General features: G+C 39.6%; 1 protein-coding gene across 5 annotated transcripts in view; it reads left to right on the top strand.

Moving 5' to 3' along the window:
- WDFY3 (WD repeat and FYVE domain containing 3) overlaps positions 1-20,467 on the top strand; it is a 153,518-nt gene that overhangs the window by 56,030 nt on the left and 77,021 nt on the right. For all 5 annotated transcript variants that reach the window (XM_030450431.1, XM_030450427.1, XM_030450428.1 and 2 more), the window contains exons 5-11: positions 3,618-3,727; positions 4,290-4,451; positions 6,197-6,389; positions 9,381-9,567; positions 11,802-11,968; positions 15,196-15,663; positions 17,031-17,129. In XM_030450431.1, the coding sequence (XP_030306291.1) occupies positions 3,618-3,727; positions 4,290-4,451; positions 6,197-6,389; positions 9,381-9,567; positions 11,802-11,968; positions 15,196-15,663; positions 17,031-17,129 (1,386 nt within the window). The remainder of the gene's footprint in view (positions 1-3,617; positions 3,728-4,289; positions 4,452-6,196; positions 6,390-9,380; positions 9,568-11,801; positions 11,969-15,195; positions 15,664-17,030; positions 17,130-20,467) is intronic.

The following is a 20,467-nucleotide window of genomic DNA, read 5'->3' as shown; positions in this document are numbered from 1 at the left end:
ATTCACTGATCTGCAAGCTCTGCTTGGTTTTGTTCATTTTTATTGCAGTTTACATCAGTCAGTTCTGGTTGACAACTGCTCTATCTTGTTAGTTTTGGTTAACCTTCAACTTATTTTTGGTGCTCGTTTATCAGATCTTATGCAAGGCAAGTGTAGTGCAATACAGCGCCTTTCCAAGAGATCCCTAGAAAGCCTCCTCTTTTTATCAGCTGGCTTAGTGAGGTTAAATTCTGGCACAGTTGAGGTATTTGTCTCTGAATGAGCAGCTCTCTGCTTCTGCACACTCTAAGGATGTCAGCCACTTCATATCTGGGGCTGCACTACACTCTTCTGATGACTGAAGGGAGGCTTTTTGCTATTTATTTGGGTTGCTACTTACTGTTGCTCTCTTACTGTCTAAGAAGTTAGAACAATTCTTACTCTTTAACTCCAGGTGTCTGATTGTGTTTCCAGGCATTCATTGTGAGTAGTAGAGACTTCTTGAAGGCACAGTTAGAGAAGGGATCCCTGACTTGAGCTTACTCCTCACTACCCCACTGACACACCTACCCCTTCCTCCCACTCCCTCCCTGGCCCCCTTGGCACACTTACAGGTATTTTTTCACTAATATTCCACTCTAGGATAAGAATAAGCTATACAAAAGTCTGATGGCACTGTTAGCTTGCACAGTTGTCAATTTATGTCTTCACATATTGTTATAGAGATTTTTCTCTTTTCCCATTTTTTACTGGTTAGCATATCCAACTCCTAGATTCTGTAGTTCCTCTGCAGGAATTGAAGGGCTAAGGACATCTGGGTGCAGCATGTAGAGGATGTTCTGTTTAAAAAGATGACTTGAGCACTTGGAAACTGGGGAAAGGATATAAGAAATAAATTAAGACTAGTGCTGATGGTAGAAATTAATCTTAAATGATGGTGCTATCAAATCTGCTCAGGGCAGATGACAAGAGAACTTCCTGCACTTAAAATGCTGCCTTTTTTTTTTAGGTAGTGTTTAATTAAGAATGACAGTTTTGAAACTGCTATTTATAGTGTTCAACTGCCATGCCATTTAGGATGCCAGCAGCATAACAACTTATTCAGAAGCATATACTTAACCCCTGAATCTCTTTTTAAAAGATGACTAAAAGAGCTTGTGATCCATAAGTGGCTTTGAGAGGCTATACCCAAAGGAGTCTGTGCACACCTGGGTTGGTACCAGCTGTATCTGCTTACTGATTGCCCAGCTCTGTCTGTGATCAGGTGAAAAGAGAATGCTAAATCTCACCTAATGCTGGGCTGATGGGGTGCTGTTATTGTAGAAGTAGTGTGTGCTTGACATGCTTGACAGTCTTTAGGAAAGTGGCTTTTACCAGGAATTCTGGCATTTTGGGTGTGCCTCTAGTGCCTTTGTCTGTGACATGGCTTGCTGTGCTGTTAGCCTGCTTATACACCCAACCACACAGATTATGTTTTGCACTGATGGTTTTGGAAAATAAAGGTCAGGTATTTCAGGTCAGCATGCTGGCAGGTTGCTGCATGTCTGCATTTCTGTGAATTTTAAAAATTGCCATACCTTCTACCATGGTACTTCAGGCTTTATCTCAATCAGTTTAATGCAGAGATTTGGCAAGTGCCTCTCCTTGCTTCAGCACCAGAATTGGAAAAGGCAGTGGTTTATACAAAAACCACTTGTGGAAATAAGACTGCAGAAAAAAACCACAGGAAAATAGCTTGTTGCTGTTTTTACCTTAAATCTATCTGTCTGTTTTCTAGGATTATGACTATAGAAGGGTTTCTGAGCTCTAGGGAAGAATACATCCTCTTTGCACTGGAAGGGAATGAAACTGCCCTCAGCATGGGTGCCATCAAGTCCCCCCGAGTGAGACATCATACAGACCTTTCTCCATGGAAGAGGAAGTTGTAGAATTAGAGGTCTCTTGTTTGACCTTCTCAAACCAACTGTGAGATAGGATCAGGCTGAGCAGGGCTCAATCCTGTTGTGTCTCAAAAACCTCCAGCAGTGAAAACAGCACAACCTCTCTGGGTTTCAGTGCATCTCTGTCCTTAGGGTGCAGGGAAATTTCTCCTGATCTGCAGCCTGAACCTCTCTTGATTCAAGCCTGTTACCTCAGTTCTGACTTCTTGACAGCTCCCCTCCACTGTGGGAGTTGTAGCTGCTGTTCAGGGCCCCTGGGGCTGCCTCACTGTCTCCTCACAGGGTTGGTGATCCAGCCACCAAACATCTTGGTGGCCCTTGGCTCGTTAATCATTGTCTTCCCTATACTGAGTTGGGACCAAATCTGGATGCAGAGTTCCACATGTGATGTATTGAGTATTGTGCAGTAGGGAGTATTCACTTGTTTTCATTTACTAGTTTACCTCTTGTTGATAAAGATGTGTCTTTACACCTTGATTTTTGTTATGTTGATTTACCAGCACACATAGTGATTGATGACTTCAGCTCTGTGGGAAAAAGTGTTAGGAATGTAAAGCAAACAACTGTAGACATCTTTCTTGGATCATCTACTGTGCAGGATTACTAGCCCAGCTCAAATTATTCAGAAGTTTTTTTTCAGTACTTTTTCATGATTCAGAAGTGGTTTGCCATACAAAATATTTGTAGTTTAGAACAAACTCCTTCACAGGTGTGTGGTAGGGAATATTGACAGCAGATGAAGCAAACAAACCAAGATTAAAATTGGATTTTTTCTTCAGTTGGCAATTTCTTCCTCTGCTAGTAATTCCTTTGTAATTTCTTTGTTAAGCAATATTATGCACCTTTCTTTTCTGTCCTAGTTGGCACTGAAAGCACCGAAGATGATCAATGTACACTTATTAATGAAAAATGGTTTCAGGTTTCCCTTAGGTGGACAGTCAGCATGACTGGCATTACAGATCTCATAGCCTAAGTGTACATTCAGACAGGAGTGAAATAGGATTGCATTTTCTATTGACTTATGTATTGAAGCTGCTAACTTTTTTACCAGACTAAATATTTATCTTTCTCTCTGACTGATATGGACTGGCATCTAGTTTCAGAGGTAATTGCTGTGTCATAAGAATTAACCAAATGTTGTTCACATTTTCATTTTCCAAAAATAGGATGAGGATGTTGATCCTTGGATAAGTATGCTGAGCACAGCCATAATTTTTGTTCCTGTTTTTTTATTTCTTTTGTCTGTCTTCACCTCTCCTTCCCTCCAGTCTTCTCCCATTGTTGTCTGTACTGTTGTTTCAGTGCAGTGGGTTTTTTTTCAGAAAGTTTTATCAGCTTTTCCCACCGAGTTTCAATGCTGGGAACTTCATGTCTCTGGAAAAGGTTGTGTTGTATTTGATATAGCCAGAATACTCAAACAAAAGTCACTGCATATTAATGAGATCTGTCTGCTGGTTTAAAGGATGACGCATGAGCTAGAAACATATTTTTTGCAGCCTTGCTGGTGTCAAAGCCAAGTGTGTGGGGGGGACTGGAACGTGTGTCTGGAGAATCTAGGCCTAACCCTAGTCCTTTTTTCAAGCACTGCTGTGGAGGTGAATTCATGCTCAGCACTCAGAACCGATGAGAGGATGTGTTCCTTTCTGCAGGCTATCAGACTGAATTCTTATTGCATTTTTTTTACCTGCTCCCCTGCAGAGGCTGCAAGTCGTGCCATAGTCCAGTTTCTGGAGGTCAATCAAAGTGAAGAAGCAAGTAGAGGTTGGATGCTGCTCACTACAATCAATTTACTAGCTTCATCAGGACAGGTTAGTCTTAAACAGAAAGATGAAAAACTGTGGAATGAGAGAGAGAAAAGAATTGGGTTTTTTTCATTATTTAATTGAAATAATGAGCTGCATGAACACACATTAAAAGATGCTGTAACTGTATTATTCTTTTCTATGCTAAGATGCTTTTTCTCTTACACTGCCACAGAACTTCTGCCTTAGCTCCTTGTGGTTTCAGTCACTACTGCTACAAAGAATAGATAGCTAATGAGGGCTTGGCTGAAGGCCTTGGAATTAGCTTCTAAGTTTCTGTTGGCAGAGACTGTTAGTTTTTGTTTCTGTCCTCTGTGGTGACTGCTTGGAAGTGTGGCTGTGAAATGCTATTGTCATGTAAATAAATTATGGACCTACTTTTAAGATTGGTTTTTAAGTAGGCATTCAGGAACTAGATGGTAGATCTTGTACAGCCATGTGGACATGTCACCAAAGGTGTGTGAAGGGAAAGCCACCATTTGAGTCAACTGCTGTACAGGAGCATGATTTCCCGAATATAGTAATATCTGAAAATAGTAATGTACTTTTTTTTTTCTTTTTCCCCCAGAAAACTGTGGACTGCATGACTACAATGTCAGTGCCTTCCACACTTGTTAAATGTTTATATCTGTTTTTTGACCTTCCACATGTGCCTGAGGTAGTTGGAGGAGCACAGAATGAACTACCTCTCGCAGAGCGCCGAGCGCTACTACAGAAAGTCTTTGTACAGGTAAGCAAGATAAAATAGGTAATGGAATTTGCAAGAGGAATGGAAATGTGAGAAAAGTCCAGAAACTTTTTGATTGAACCAAATTTTGCTCTTCTTTGATTCTTCACAAGATGATGGCTCAGAGTAAGAAGGATTTTTCTGCAGTCACTGTGAAGTTTCGATTTCCTCTGTGGTTTTTGTTCTTGGCAAATATTTCCTCCACAAAAATGCCCTCAGCTCTTCTGTGCAGCTGCTTAAAAGGAGCAACATGTTGACTGTTACTCTGTTTTAAACTGTCTGGCCCTAGTCTTTGGTATCTTTGGCTGTTACTGCCTGTTACTGAAACAGACACAGTAAAAAACATTAGCATTGATAATAATCTGTGAATTAATTTAGCCTAGGCTGTTTTCCCTTTATTTATGGAAATAAACCATGAATTGGAAACAATTTAAATATGGGGATGAACAATCTGAACTTGCTGTTACTATTGCACTTGTCCCTCAGATTTCACAGGAAGGCCAGGAGCTCCATCTGACCTGCCCCTGCTTTCTGAAGTTGAAGATCTTGTTAAGAAATTTCTGTATGTGTGCCTGACAAAACTTTTAGAAAGAGCTGACAGTTCCTGTTAAAAAGGGATTGATAGTCAAACTACCAGTTTCCATGTGGATACCTATCAGGAATCACATCCTTCAGGGATTTGAAGCCACTGTTAAGACTTCTAAGTAGAACGTTTTGGAGGCATTTTGGTACCTGCACTACAAAAATGAAGATGATAGCCATGTTCCCACAATGATTGGCCACAGTGTCTGCCCACTTACAGTCATTGTATGAGAACATAACCATTTGTCTCTCTCTTCTTTGTACTACAGACTGTCTTCCAGAGCAGAAACCACAGCGTGCTGTGAGCTGTCTTTCAGAAAATGCTTTGCTGTGTTTCAAGCAGCAGAGTTAATAAATGGTGAATGTTATCATATAGAGTCCCTCCCAACAAACAGTTCCCCACAATAAAGTGGGGGGAACTCACTCTCAATGAGCTGTCTGGAATGGGTGAGGTTTCAGAATGCTTCCATGTCTCTGGATGGAGGCAGCCTTGCAAAAGGCTTCCTGCAGTTTTCTGAGAGGCAGCTTCAGCTTTTCCTGCACAAGACACAAAATGGACATCAGATGTCCTCAAAACATGCAGATAAGGGTGTGCAATGGAGTAACTTTAGTCCTGTGGCTGCATTTTGTCTTGTTTAAGGTACCCTGGAAATTCAGATCCAGGAGTCAGTTATCCAGGTGATCTCCAGTGTTGCTGTATCCTTGCCTGCCATACTACTTTGGCTGTTTACATTTGGCCAAGAGAGCATGGATACTGCAGTGCTGACAACACATCCATAGCCACCTTCCTGCATTAGGAAGGGATACAACAGTTTGCTTTGCAGGGCCTGTGTTCCACTACAGAATTTATACCTGGAAATTAGGTAATGGTCAGATTCTCTAAGAAGGGTATAACTTGGTATCCATACAAGTATTCTCTGTCAGCCTAGGAGATTTAAACTCTGCTGCTAATCTTTTGCTAGTCATTTTAAACTGAGCTGGACTTGAAATAACTGTGTTGAATAACCTTGTCTTTGAATTATAGCAACAACATGCAAAGGGAAAACAGCAAATAGGTTGTGTTTTTTAATGTGTTTGCTAAATGGAAGAATGTGTTGCATTTATTGTCTAGGCAAAAATAGCAGTGATCAGGGTCATTCATGCTAGATATGTAATGACTGTTTCAGATCCTAGTAAAATTGTGCAGTTTTGTGTCCCCGGCGGAAGAACTGGCTCAGAAGGATGATCTCCAGCTTCTATTTAGTGCAATAACCTCATGGTGCCCTCCCTATAATCTGCCTTGGAGGAAGAGTGCAGGAGAAGTACTAATGACCATATCACGTCACGGCCTTAGTGTCAATGTAGTGAAATACATTCATGGTATGTGTCTTTATTCATTATTATTTATTGATTTTTAAAATTTTCTGTTCTTCTTTGATAGTTTTCTTAGTTAGGAAATAGTTATGAAAATAATAGATCAAGGAAAGTTTACAGGCTCTTGATTTTTCTGGGGGGAGAGGGGATATGTAGGCATTTACATACAGGCAAAGTTTCAGAGCACTTGTGTAGTGAGAGAGAGGTTTGAAGCTGAGTCTGCCTCACTCATATTTCATGTTAATGTTGGAAGAGAGTTTTCTTTCATGCTTTGTCACAGAGTTTATGCTAACCAAAAGGAAAGTCTCTAGGAACTTCAGTATCTGCCTGTGTTGAAAAGCAGTCCCTGAGAAGATGCAGAGATTGGTCATTTCTGCTGCAAGCATTAGTTCTTAATAGGAATTAGTCCTTTTCTCTCCTGTGTTGGAGTTAGCAGCAGCAGCTCCTTGCAGAGGCAGAATGGAAGATAATGCTGTCCTGTGCACAGCTTCTTGGGAACCACTCTAGCTGGCAATAAAAGTGTGGAGACATCTGAGGAAGCAGCAGGTTGAGGAACCAGCTCCATGTGTTCTGCTGACACAATTTGAGCTATTAGAAGCCCACACAGTAAATCCTGGTGAATTCTGTAAACCAGGGAAAGCTAATTTGGGTATGGTGGGAGAAAGTTTTTTCACCTAGACATCTTGCTTATGCAGGAAGAGCCTGGGTCAGACTGTTGCAACCACCACTGACTGCAGTGTACTTTCCATTATCCTGTGCATGAGGCCTGGCAGAACCTGGGCTAATACAGCACTAGGAAATCCTCAAGAGAGCAGAGTAGGTGGACACAGAAACACTTGAGTATGAACCTCCAAGTGCTTATTAATGGCACCTTGGAACAGACAGTTGGCTTCCTCTGTGGTCCAGTCCAAGTTTCCTGAGGGTCCCCAGCCCAAGGATATTGTCCCTAGGCAAAGGAAGCTCTCCTTCCCTTGGCTGAGACCCAAGCCTCTGCCCAAAGGTGATCTCTCAGTAGTGGTGCTCCTAGGAAGCTTACATGTAGCCTGTCTTAAAACCTGGTGTCACAACCTGTGGAGCTTTTGGGAAACATCTGGAAAGAGCCTGTCTGCTGGATGGCTTTGTAGCACCTGACTAGATGGTTCAGCCAGCCTGCATTTCTTATGCTGATCCCTTCTCTTCCTCTGCCATACAGCTTACAGATGGCAGATTTTGTGCATCCTGAAGACCCAAATAAAATCATCTCCTGGGCTTAATTCAGCCTGCAAGCCAACAAATTACTGAAGCAGACTGATAAATTCTATTTTTATCTCCTGTCCTTTTTTGAGACAAATAGCATTCTGACTGTTTTAAACATGGAAACAGCACACAAGGGTTTTCTGTAGCTGGTTACAGATTTTGGTAGCTAGGATAAGAAGTCTTTTATTCTTCATGTATCCTTACAAGGGACTGGTCCCAGCCTGCTTGGCAAGGGCAGCTGCCAAACTGGTTCATGACAAAGAGTTTGTGAGAGCAAAGCAAGATGAAAATTGGTGTTGGAGAGTGTATTAGCTGCCTTGGAGCAGCTCTGCAAATGAAATACTTGTGTTGCATTAATTTAAAAGTGCATAGGTATTTAGGTACATGGAGCTTGGGGTAGGAAATTTGGTAGAATGCTTCTAATACTATATTTATGGCTTTTAGACTATAGGTCTACTCAGAAGTATTTCTTTTTTTTATATTGAAAAGACTGGTGAGTGAACTAACATCCTTATACATTTTAGTAATATACACCTACTTGAGAAGAGAAACCCATAGTTTCCTCACACTAGCAACTAGTTACAAGGCTCCACAAAACCATTTTGACAGTTTATGAAATATGTCACCCTGCTCCTACACATTTCACAGAAAATTTCAGTCTGTGTTTTTTCTTGTGCTAGCAGCATGTTTCCAAATCCAATCAGAAATGTGTGTGCAGTGTATTACTTGGAAGCACAGAGTAGTCATCAGATAAGTATTTTGAGATAGGACTTCAAAGGTGATAGGTATTTTGTGTAGATCTGTAATAGCCTTTTGGTGGGTTTTTGGTGAGTGTAGGAAGGTGGTTGTGAATATGTGAAAATGCTATGGAGTACAACGAAAATAACCCAGGTTTGGCTGTGTTATTTGGCATATTGCAATTACTGCCATTATTGCTTCTGTATTGGCTTGATCTATAGAGGAGTGAGGCTGGCAGATAAAAATGAACCTGACTTAATGAACCTGTCAAGATGCTCATCTCACAGGGAAAAACTTAAAAACATTTTATCATATACAAAGGAGCATCCTTTCACTATCTCGTGCTTTGATTTGATCTCTGCAAAATTTTGTTAACTACCTAGAAAGGTTTGCATTTGTCTCTTGCATGCTGCAAAAGCAGATAATTGAAGGGAGCATCTTTAAAACAGGACTACAACCTAGTAACTGTAGATTTGGGAAAGCTTTTTGCAACTGACCAATGAACTGAAGGAGTGTGTGTTATGCAGCATGAGACAAGCTGTCTCTCTTTGATCAAGATTTATTGAGCAAGCAAATATGCCAGCCAAAGAAATGCTAACCAGAGTAGCAGTAGAAAGACATGGTGTAGGGTTTTACCTAACATCAGTAGCAGTTTGTCAGTGCTTTGAATAACTATTATTTATAGTTTCCATATTTGTCTTTTTATTCTGCTGAGTTTATACAGCAGATACTTATACTTATTAGGCAAAAAAAAATTCTGTCTATACAGTCTCCTCCTTAAAAGAATAAAGATTATAAAAGGGAGGAAGGGATTGGTGAAAAATTTTTGGGTTCAGATCCAAAGCCACTTGAGAATCCTACTCATCTTCAAGTGCTCTGTGATATTAAATGATTGGATTAAGTAATATAAATGATGAATGAAATAACGGGTACCTTAATGCCATGATTCTTGTACTAGTTGTTCTTCTTACTGTGATTAATATCAGTAAAATCCTAATTTTTTTAAATTGTGATTCTTTTCAGAAAAAGAATGTTTGTCCACATGTGTTCAGAACATGCAACAGTCTGATGACCTTTCTCCCCTAGAAATAGTTGAGATGTTTGCTGGACTTTCTTGTTTTCTCAAAGACTCCAGTGATGTATCCCAAACACTGTTGGATGATTTTAGGATATGGCAAGGTTACAACTTCCTCTGTGACCTCCTCCTCAGGTATGTACCTCTCTCCCTCCCTCTCTTTTGCTTTCTTGGTTTCTTGCTTTTCTCAAGCAGCAAATCAGTGGTGCTGCACCAGTTGTGTAAAATCTATGGCTAGTTTATGTTGCTTTATTTGGACATGAAGTTCTGAAGGGGCATGCTTGGCTGTTGAAATATTTGTGTTTTACAAATCCAAGACAGAACTGGGAAATGGTGTCTATGAACATATACCTTACAACCTATATTTGGATCAAAGATGCTTAGAAACAGTGCTGTCACAGCCATTCATTAGAAGTTTTGATGCTGTCATCTCCCTCTTTCAAGCCATTAATTTTGCAGGCTGCTAAGTTTTGCCACCTTGACCTATTTTTTCTACTGCATAGGGTTTTGTGGGGTTTGTTTCTTTGTTTGAAATGGATGCCAGGCATAGACGTGGTATTTCTTACTCATTCTTAATCATGGTTAAAATTATTCCTAAATTGTCTTCAGTGCCATAAAAGCTCAAACACCTGTTAAGGAATTGTTACTGTTCTTGTGGTATAGAAGGTGTTCATGTTATATTTACTAATGCATTTGTTCAGAGTAGTGTAATTCAAAGTCAGCTGCTTCCCAGAAGCTGTCAGCTAGAAATTAAATGGAATTTGAGGGGATCACACCTCAAATCATCAGCATTTCATTTTCAGGTAGAAAAGTGATGCTGTGTATATCAAGTATTGTAAGCATACTCCTGAGCTTGCTCATCCTTTAAATCAAGGAAAAGGTGGGATCTCTGACTGAGGTAGAGGAGTACTAGAGGGTGTGTGATTGAAGAAGGGAGAGCCTGAGTTCTTCAGTGGACATCAGTGTAGCTTGGAAGTGTAGAAATTATCCTCACTTCTTCCTGGGGTGGGCCTGGAACAGTTACTAAGACTGATGCAAAAAAACTTGTGGTAAGGTGAACAGTACACACAAACACGTGGTGTATTTGCTGGCAATTTGTGTATTGTAGAGGTGATGGAAGATGGGTCAGAACATGACTTGTGTTTGTTATAAGATGGAGGTTTTTTCATCTTCACATCAAAATATGTTTTGTTTCAAAAAATCACCATCTTGGACAAGCCTCTGTATTAGTGACACAGAGTGATGAAAAACAGTAATATCTTTTCCCTGGACATGATTTGGCTCAGACCTGCTGACAGAGACTCCTTCAGCTCAGTGGCACCATGGTGAAGATGACTTTCATGTGAGGCTATGAAATCTGGACACTGGGCATCAAGCTGCAAAGAAAATGGCTTTGGAGCTGGTAATGCAGAGGGATATATGAAGAAGGTGACTTAGTAAGAAATTGCAGGAGGTCTGTGAGAGCCAAAGGAGTGAATATGTGATTTTACCTCAATGCTGTGAGAGGCCTGGGCATGTGGAGAATGGCAATAGATGATCTAAGTGCTTCTGTCACAGCTGTTTGAAGGAGCTTTAGTGACATTTCTGACTGAGAAGAAGGTAGAGGATGCAGAATGAGTTGCTTTTAAGGGTTCTCACAGTCACTTGTTAGCAAGAAGAAAAGTAGATCTTGAATTGCAAGAATAAATAGGAGAAGATGGTCCCCAGCTTTCTCCTGAGATCTACAGAGACTATAGAGTTAGTAATTAAACATGGTTTAAGTTTGGGTGAAGCTGAAAGAGAAGCAGTGTTGCTCTTGGTGTTGGAGTTAGTTTTTAGGGTTTGGTCTGATGGCCTGTTGCTGGTGGGAAAGAATGGTTGGAATGGGATGTTAGAATTTCCATCCTCTTGGGTTCAAAGGTAAGGATCTGTAGTTCTCATGAAGATTCTTCATTGTGTGCTTCTGAGTGTTAGGCTTCTATGAAGATACCATTTCATGATGACAGAATACTAACTCTCAAAGTGGCAGGTTCATCTAGCAAGTTAATTACAGATTTCTTTAATGACAGACTGTCCAGGTATTCTCCTATCTAGTAGCCTCATGTTTGCAAGAGGATTTTGAAAGTAGTTTTCATCTCTGGGAGGATTTTTTTTTCAGATTGTTATGGTCAAGGAGAGATTTATGGGGTGAATTTCCAGGGCAAATGAATGGATGCTCTCATAAGTCCAATAATGTTAACTCATTTAATGGTATGAAATATGAGCAGAGAACATATAAAATACTGCAGGAATGGGGCAATAGAAGTGTGTTCGCTAAATCAGTAGAGTAAAAGGAGGAGATATTGAAGTGATTTGAGTGCTGCTAACTTGATTTATTCTGTTTTCTTTAGATTAGAACAGGCAAAAGAGGCAGAATCTAAGGATGCATTGAAGGACTTGGTTAATTTGATAACTTCCTTAACAACATACGGTGTCAATGAATTAAAGCCAGCTGGAGTTACCACTGGAGTCCCTTTCCTACTGCCAGGATTTGCAGTCCCCCAGCCTGCAGGCAAAGGTGAGTCTGCTTTCTTTATCCCTCAGTTTGGTTTTGTTTGTTTGTTTTGAAATATAAACAACTGAGTGTAGGTTCTTTTACCAAAACTTCATAGCAAACACTTAGTTCTGTTGGTCTCAAAGGTTCTATTTTGAGGTTGTGACTTGAAGAAAAAAGTGTAGGGCATTGTCAACAAGACAAGAGGGCATGGTCTTAAGTTGTGCCAGGGGAAATTTAGGTTAGATATTAGAAAGAATTTCTTTACGGAGAGAGTGATCAAGCATTGGAATGGGCTGCCCAGGGAAGTGGTGGATTCTCCGTCCCTGGAGATATTTAAAAAGAGACTGGATGTGGCACTCAGTGCCATGGTCTAGCAACCGCAACGGTGGTAAAAGGGTTGGACTCGATGATCTCTGAGGTCCCTTCCAACCCAGCCAATTCTATGATTCTATGATTTATTTGTGAGCCTTAAAATCTAACATCTCTCACTGCAAAGCAGAGACTTTTTGTGTGGACGTTTTGAGATTATCATAAATGGAAAAATTTAGTGATTTGATTTATGGTGCTTTAAACTAACTGATGGGAGAAGCTGATGTGCTGGTTGGTTTGTTGATTGTTTTGGTTGTGTTTTGTTTTTTTTTGTGGAGGAGGCTTCTTTTTGACCTTTTAGTTAGCTTTTGTCAGCTTGGGCAAGAGTAACTTGTGAGCTGAAATCTGGTGTTTCATCACCAAGTACTCAGAGTGGTGAAATGTGTCATATGCTTGCAGCCACTATGAATTATGGTATGGAGATAATGTTGAGGAAGTCTAAAAGGGGAAAGGCTTTTATAAAACAACTTATTTTTCACATCCTGTGCATGAACTTAAAATTTAATGAAGTCTTGTATTGTAACTAAGGAGTTTGGAATTTAATAGTGACTGGAGCTAGTTTGTTACTTGGACTTCTTTTTTTTTTGATTTACTAATACCAGGAATACAAGAAAAAAGATTGTGATAGAGTTGATTTCATAGATTATAGGCAAATGGATTTACTTTGACTGTTTCTCTTGTGAATTTAGGTTCTGTGGACAATTATTTCCTTTCTCTGGTATTGAGAGAGTTCATTGCTCATGGGAATTGTTTCCCCTTTGCACTAAGTAGAGAAGGAAGGTGATGGTCACATTCAGAGCTTGATTTCTCCTTGTTTTATAAAAACATACTAATCATGACCTATTGCAATCTCCAAAGGAATTGTTTTATTTAATTTTCTGATATTTATCATGACATCTCTTAGATCTTCAGATCCTGCTTCTCATTATGTTGGCAAGTTGTCTTTTTATAAAGACCAAATTAGCTCATTTTTATAATTGCTTTTGTTTAAGTCCTTTTAATTCTTGAATTCCAAAAAGCTCATTAAGATTTGGTTTCTTCAAGGTCCTAAAGAATAAGGAAATAATTAAAGATAATTTAATAATCTGCTTGACTGCCTGGAACAACTGTTGATACTCAGAGTGTAAATAGTTGTGTCTGTCACAGCTTGTGTTCCTGTCACATATAGTAAGATCTGAATCCCCTTTTCAACATATTTCATTATAAAGAAAGCATGTAAAAAAATACACTTTTAGAAAAAATGAGTGGGACTTAAAATGTAACATTAATATTCTCCCAGTATGTGAAATAGTTCCATCTTAGTTTCCAAGGAATTTTCGTGTTTCCTTCTGGAGAAATACTGGCAGCAAACATGGTGAAGCCAGACATGAAGATAACTGAATTTACTTTTAAGCTGGACAACTTAGTTTATAAACAGCAAAGAGAGAAGCATTCCACAAAGCATATGTAAGACATTTGGTTTATTTATGAAAGGGATTTAGAATCAGGTTAATGGGTTGCTTATAGTTTATTTGATAATAAAATTTGTTAGAGCATCCTAAATCCTTTGGTTAGAATGTGTTTTGAGTTGTCACTCTGGATTGTTTTTTGAGTTTTTTAATAACTTTTACCATTGGTTTTCTGTATCTTGGGATTTGTCCACCCTGCGTTGTACTGTTCCTAAAGATGTTCCAGAAGTTGGCTTTGAGGCATCTTTTTAGTAGAGTAATATGTGCCCATAGAAAATTCTGGGGGCTACAGAGAACACTCATAAATGATACATTCTTGAGCTAAATGGGTGAGATTTTATTCAACTTGAAAGTACTTATAAGAAGAAATTAGACTGAGCTTTTAAAGATGGGAAGTCTTTATGTGCTAATGTTATGGCTACCTTAAGCTTAACATCTCTTTGTTTTAATTCCCCAATCATGAGCAGTACTTGACCCTGACAAAGTTCTTTTATAACCAGGCCTAATTCTCAAAGGCAGTCCTGTGCCAGCTTCTGATAATGGTGTGATCCTTCACACCACTTAGTCATAGAATCACAGAATTTTCAGGGTTGGAAGGGACCTTTAAGATCATCAGTTCCAACTCCCCTGCCATGGGCGGGGACACCTCCCATCAGATCAGGTTGCTCCAATCTAAATCTCCCCTCCTCTAGTTTGAATCCATTTCCCCATGTCCTTTCTCTCCCTGACACTCTAAAAAGTCCCTCAGCAGCTTTCTTGTAGGCCCCTTTAGATGCTGGAAGGCCATAATAAGGTGTCCTTGGAGCCTTCTGCTCTCCAGGCTGAATAACCCCAACTCTCTCAGACTGTCTTCACAGGAGAGGTGCTGCAGCCCTGATCATCCTCATGGTCCTTCTCTGGACACACTGCAGCACATCTGTGTCCCTCCTGTAAAAGGGGCTCCAGAACTAGACACAAGACCTGAGCAAGAGCATCCTCTCTGTGGAAGGCAAAAGAGTTGTGTTCTGCATTAGGGAATACAGAACATGTTCCTGTTTCTTTAACAAGTTTTCTTGTGGCCTGGGTAGATGACAGGCAAGCTTGGTTTTGTCTCCAGCACTGACTCTCATTGCACATTTTAACAATAGGTCAGTTTACTTAATCTGTTTCAAAGAAAAGATCTTTTGTTGAGCTGCTTATGTAAGCACCTTCAAAGATGAAGATGCCATCTTAAAGAGCTTTAGATTGTAGGATTTGCAGTGTAAGGAATCATGCAGAGAATTTTGATGAGTCCGTTTTAATAACATGAATGTAACGTATAATATTTAAGTTTTATTCACACTTATTAAAATGCGTGTATCATTATTAAGAAGTGTACATGATGATTGTTCATGATGATTAAAAACTTTCTCTTTCCTTTTTCCTCCCATCCCACTTTCTGTTCTGATTTAGGTCACAGTGTGAGGAATATTCAAGCGTTTTCAGTCCTCCAGAATGCATTTTTGAGAGCAAAAACCAGCTATCTAGCACAAATCATCCTTGATGCAATCATGAGCATTTATATGGCAGACAATGCCAACTACTTCATCTTGGAATCGCAGCACACGTTGTCTCAGTTTGCAGAGAAAATTCCTAAACTTCCAGAAGTGCAGACCAAATACTTTGAGATGCTGGAATTTGTCGTCTTCAGCTTGAATTACATACCCTGTAAAGAACTGATCAGTGTGAGCATCCTTTTAAAATCCAGCACTTCTTTTCAGTGTAGCATCGTTGCCATGAAGACACTCCTAAAGTTCACCCGTCATGACTACATCTTTAAGGATGTCTTCAGGGAAGTGGGACTTCTGGAGGTGATGGTCAGTCTTCTTCATAAGTATGCAGCCCTTCTGAAAGATCCCACTCAGGCACTAAATGATCAAGGTAGTGTGCACTCTTCCATTTTACTAATCCCTGTCTTTTTTTGGTTGGAAATGTCTCGTTTTGGCTGAAACTTAAGAGGAGGAATGGGAAAGTCTGAACTCCTGTCTCAAAGGCTGAATTCTTACTGGAGGCAGCTGTGCAATCTTAAAGGCTCATTGGATTTGCTTCTCTCTTAACATCCTACCAGAAGCTCAAGGCAAGCTTCAATGAAAGATGTTGTGTGAATGTGAGAAAGGAGGAGGTCATGTTTTCTTTTTTAATCTTTTTTTTCTTTTTTCTATCTATTGGTTTAATAAGCGCTACTTAGCACGACAAGAGCAAGTGAAGGAGCAATACGTGGTGTCTGTTGTCTCCCTCACAAAAGGCATTTAGTTGGGTTTAGCCTTAGTTTTGAAGAATACTATGGTATCATATTTGAAAAATACTATTAAAAATACTGAGCTCTTAATGGTAGTATGTATTCAAGTTTACAGTCCATTTTTATGAGTTGGGGGTCTCTGTTTTTCCAAGAGTATTTAAAATACAACCAAAAATTAGTTATCTCCAGAACTGAACATCTCAGAAACAGCAAGCTGCAAAGCTGCTTAGCCTGCAAAGCATGTGCTGCTGTTCTTTATTCCAGCTGCAGTCGAGTTAGTGTGCAACAGTGACACATAATTTTTAGTCAGAATTGTTGGGTGTTTAACCTGGATTTATTATCTGGAGCTTCATTAGTGAGTGGTACCAGTTTAGAGTTAGAAAGCTTTGTTGCCAGCAACTCCGTTGAAAAACAAGTCAGTTCTTGTGTTGTTGTAAGTAATTGGACCAAGCTGTCATCTGATCAGGGTGTCCCTGGGTGCACATGCCCTCATGAGGTGGCTTTCTTCTTTATAGGGTCACTTAAAAAAAAAAGTAATTTTCTGGAATGTTGCTCTGTGTTTAAGATGTCTTTTACAGTGTTGGTTTTCTGCTTCACCTGTTTAATCATTAGCACACTGCTGTAGTTATGTGAATATACTTTTGTGCTTTTCAGTGGAATTTCTCTTTTCAAGTAATGGATACTAAATAAGAACAGATCCTATTAGTCTTCAACTATGGAATGGTTGGAGATATGAAACTACACATACAGCTGCTATGTCAGCTAATGAGGTCTCCTCAAGCTTCTGTTGAAGTTCTTGTCTTTGTAGATTAACTTTTCAAACGATTCAGGAATGCAGATTTCCCAGGAATGGACGTGTAGACTAAATCTTTATTTAGTTAGGAAAATGGTTAGGCTGTGTGTTCTCTGGGGAAGCAAAGAAAATGAAAATGTTGGTGGAAAGTACCAAGAAGCATTCTAAGAAAAGAGTGACTTTTTCTATGACCTTGGCTTCTGACATTATTTTTAGGGGATGCAAGAAACAGTTTATTTGAGGACCAAAAGCAGCTGGCTTTATTGGTTATGGAGACCTTGACAGTACTACTACAAGGATCAAACACGAATGCAGGTAAGTAGAGAGACCACTGACAAAACATTTATAAAAAGGTAATTCAGAAAATCCTGCCTGCAAGCCAAAATAGTCTCGATTTCCTCTCTTCAGCAAGTAATCAAGCATACTGAAATATACTTTTTCTCTTGCCATTTTTTTCCAGAAGAGAGAACATGAAATGTTAACCAGAGTACGTAAAATAAAGGAGTACAAGATAGTATTTTTTTTTTTTTTAAATCTTGAGGGGTTTTTGCCGTTGCTTACCTGGAGGCAGCCACCACCACCCATCACTATGCAATAATTTGTAGTAGGGCTTGTAACATGGATTGTATATTGGAAAATTTAAGGATATAGTTAGACATGTAGTTTGTTGACAGTATTGTGTCTACTTAAGTGTCGTTAAAAATGCTTCCATTTTCAGTTAAATGTGGCTTTTAATTTTTGAAGGCATAATCCCAGTTGGTATGGAAATGAGGCTCTGTTATGGGTGTCATTTTCTCAATCAAGCAGCCTTGTATTATACTTCATTAGCCAGGACTTGAGAAACCAGAAGTTTCTAGCCTTGAAGGCCATGAAAAATCCTTATTTCAGCAGTTTGTTATTTGGGTTTTTTTATCCTTTTTCTCAGTTCCCACTGGTGTGTTCTTTCTCACTTCTGATTTAGGAGACAATATAATCTGTGGCATATGCTTAAGAATGAAATGTTGCAAATTGTCTAGCTTGGTTGATACCTCACTATTTACATCATTAGCACAGGAGCTCATGTTTAAAATCTGTAGCTTTCTTTTTCTCCTGCTTTTGCCTGGACTAACTTTTAAAACTAAATTCAGGCCCCGAGCTTGAGTAACTTCCAGTGTTGCCTGTATCATTTCATTACTGCACTTGTTTTCAAGTTCTGTTGCATTTCAGCTTGTAGTTTCAAACTACTTTTAAAGATTGTCTTTGAGTTCCTCCTGCTGAGCATTTACAGTATTTGCCAGCTCAGCTTTGCGTCTGTACTTGGTAAATGAGTTCTTTATTCCATCAGGAATTGCATTATTCACAGCACTGGAGATAAACCCCAGTGGCATGTCCTTGGTGAAAACAGAAAGGCATTTCAGCACAGCAGAGTTTACTCCAAGCTGATGTTTGAGTTAGTTATTCATTCAGGCATCATGATCATGTTTAGACCATTTGATCAGGTTGGTTATGAGAAAGCTGTGGGTGACACTGCAAGAAGCTTTAATGAAGCTTTCCTTTAGTCCACCAATTACTTTCCTAGTCATTGGAAAGGAAAAAACCATGATTTTTGATTTACTGGGTGAATCTGTTTAGTGATAAACCAAGAACCAAGTGAATTGGGCTGAAATAAAGAGGTTTTAGAGAGAAATAAGTATAGATTACAGATTGATTGCATGTATCAATAAAGCACTTGTGATTTATCACTTAGGTTTGGTTTTGCCATGCAAGAAAGGGCAGAATTGGAAATCAGTCAGAAAGGAGTGGCAGAAAAAGTACATGGAAGTGGGGGCTTCCATATAAGGAGAAATTTGGAATAAAACAATTCTCAACCCTCCAAAATCTCAGGATTGTTTGTTTTCTAATGTTGAGTGAGAAGTGGTGCAAGTATGTGATGATAACTTCTCTGAAGGACTGGAACTGCCTCATATTTTAGAAGTGCCAGGTCTTGGTTCTCAGGTACCTGCCTGGCATCAGAATCTGTGGTACCTGAGCCCTGCTCCTGTGAGGTTTGCTTTGTGATCTGATCATGGTAGCATCCACCCACCTTGTGACAAATCCTCGGCTGCTGTTGAATGGCATTTCTGACCTCACCTGGGAAACCTGAGCAGCCGTCAGTACCTCCTTGATACTGAGGTTATCTCCTGAGTACCCATCAGAGAATAATCAGAGAGTGGCATAAAATGCATCAGGACTGTGGGATGACACCACAGCTGATGTTTCTGAAGACTCCTGGAGAGGTCAGGGACCTCATTTCATCAGTAGTTCTCCAAGTTCAGAAGTATGAGAGCAGGAAGAGTTAAGAAACCATTTCCCAAAGCCGTGGTGGCTGTCTGTGCAGCACATCTGGGATGGGAGCACACCACTGGCACTCTGTCCAAAGGCCTGCAGAGGTTTTAAGTCATGACAGAGAGGCATAAACAGACATCTGTCCTTGTATACAACACTCCAAGATTGGTTGCTGATCTTAAACCAGTAGCTCTGATATTTCCTGAATATAGCATAACTAAAAACCAAACTTCAAAGAAGACATTTGAGTGTCCAGACAGATACACTGGATAGCAGAGAATCTATGCTGAAAGTGAGGGAGGTATGAAGTGTTAACCTCAGACTCTGAAAACAAGAGACCCAACCACAGAGGAAATGCACTTTGCCTTTAAAAGGATGGAATCCACCTCACTGTCCCGGGGTCTGAGGCCTCTCTTGTGCCTTGTCCAAGTCCATGTCTCATCCAAAGAATATCAGAGAAAGCAAGAGGCAAGAAATCTGCAATGAATAGTGTGACTAAGATTTGTAGATGTACATTAGGGGGGAAAAAACAGTGTCCTGATTTGCTTGTTAATCCTGAACATGGTAAGTTAAATTGCTTTTTGAGTTTCTGCCACAGGGAATATTTTCCCTTTTGATTCAGAACTGCAGCATTGATCCATTATCTACTCTGTTTTTATCTTCAGTAAATAACATAGGGCAGAACTCTATGTGATCACTCTGTACTAAACACACATTATATGTGCCATAAATATATATATTGGTTTGGTTTTTATGAAGTTTTCAGAATCACGTGTCATTTACTTGTCAGTTAATATTGCACATGCTTTCATCTGGGTGTTCAGGAAGCTTCAGAACCATTTTTTGACTTAAGCTTTATCTCTGCAGAGAGGTCTTGCCACAAGAATCTTAAAAATTTGGTGGATAGGTGGAATCACTTCTCAACCAGTGCACCTAGTTTGCTTGTCTTGTACAAAAGCAGTCTATTAATATTTTTGGAAATTAACTAAATGTGGTATAAACACCGCCCTTAACCAAAACAGCATGTAGTCTACACTAAAGATGGGGGGTTTGCTATATGTTTTTCTTTGTTCCTGTGACTCTTCAAACTCTAGCATGGGAAGAATACCTACTGCTGGAGTAACAGAATTGTTTTGGAAATTCTTAGAACCGTCCTGCATCATTGTACTTAAAAATGAACCTTACATGTAGTAAAACATACCTGTCAGAAGAGTAGTGTCTAAGTTCCTTTTTTGATTTGTGGTAGGAGAGGAAAAGTAGTAGTAAGTTACTAAACATGCATTGGGCTAAAACCCTGCCATTCATAGAAGTGAAAATAAACACCTTTCATGTTTTGTTGTCGTCCTTAT

The sequence above is a fragment of the Calypte anna genome, chromosome 4B (genome assembly GCF_003957555.1).
Source record: "Calypte anna isolate BGI_N300 chromosome 4B, bCalAnn1_v1.p, whole genome shotgun sequence".
NCBI classification, from domain to species: domain Eukaryota; kingdom Metazoa; phylum Chordata; class Aves; order Apodiformes; family Trochilidae; genus Calypte; species Calypte anna.
Note: the sequence above shows the minus strand (reverse complement) of the source record. Positions and strands in the feature narration are given on the sequence as shown.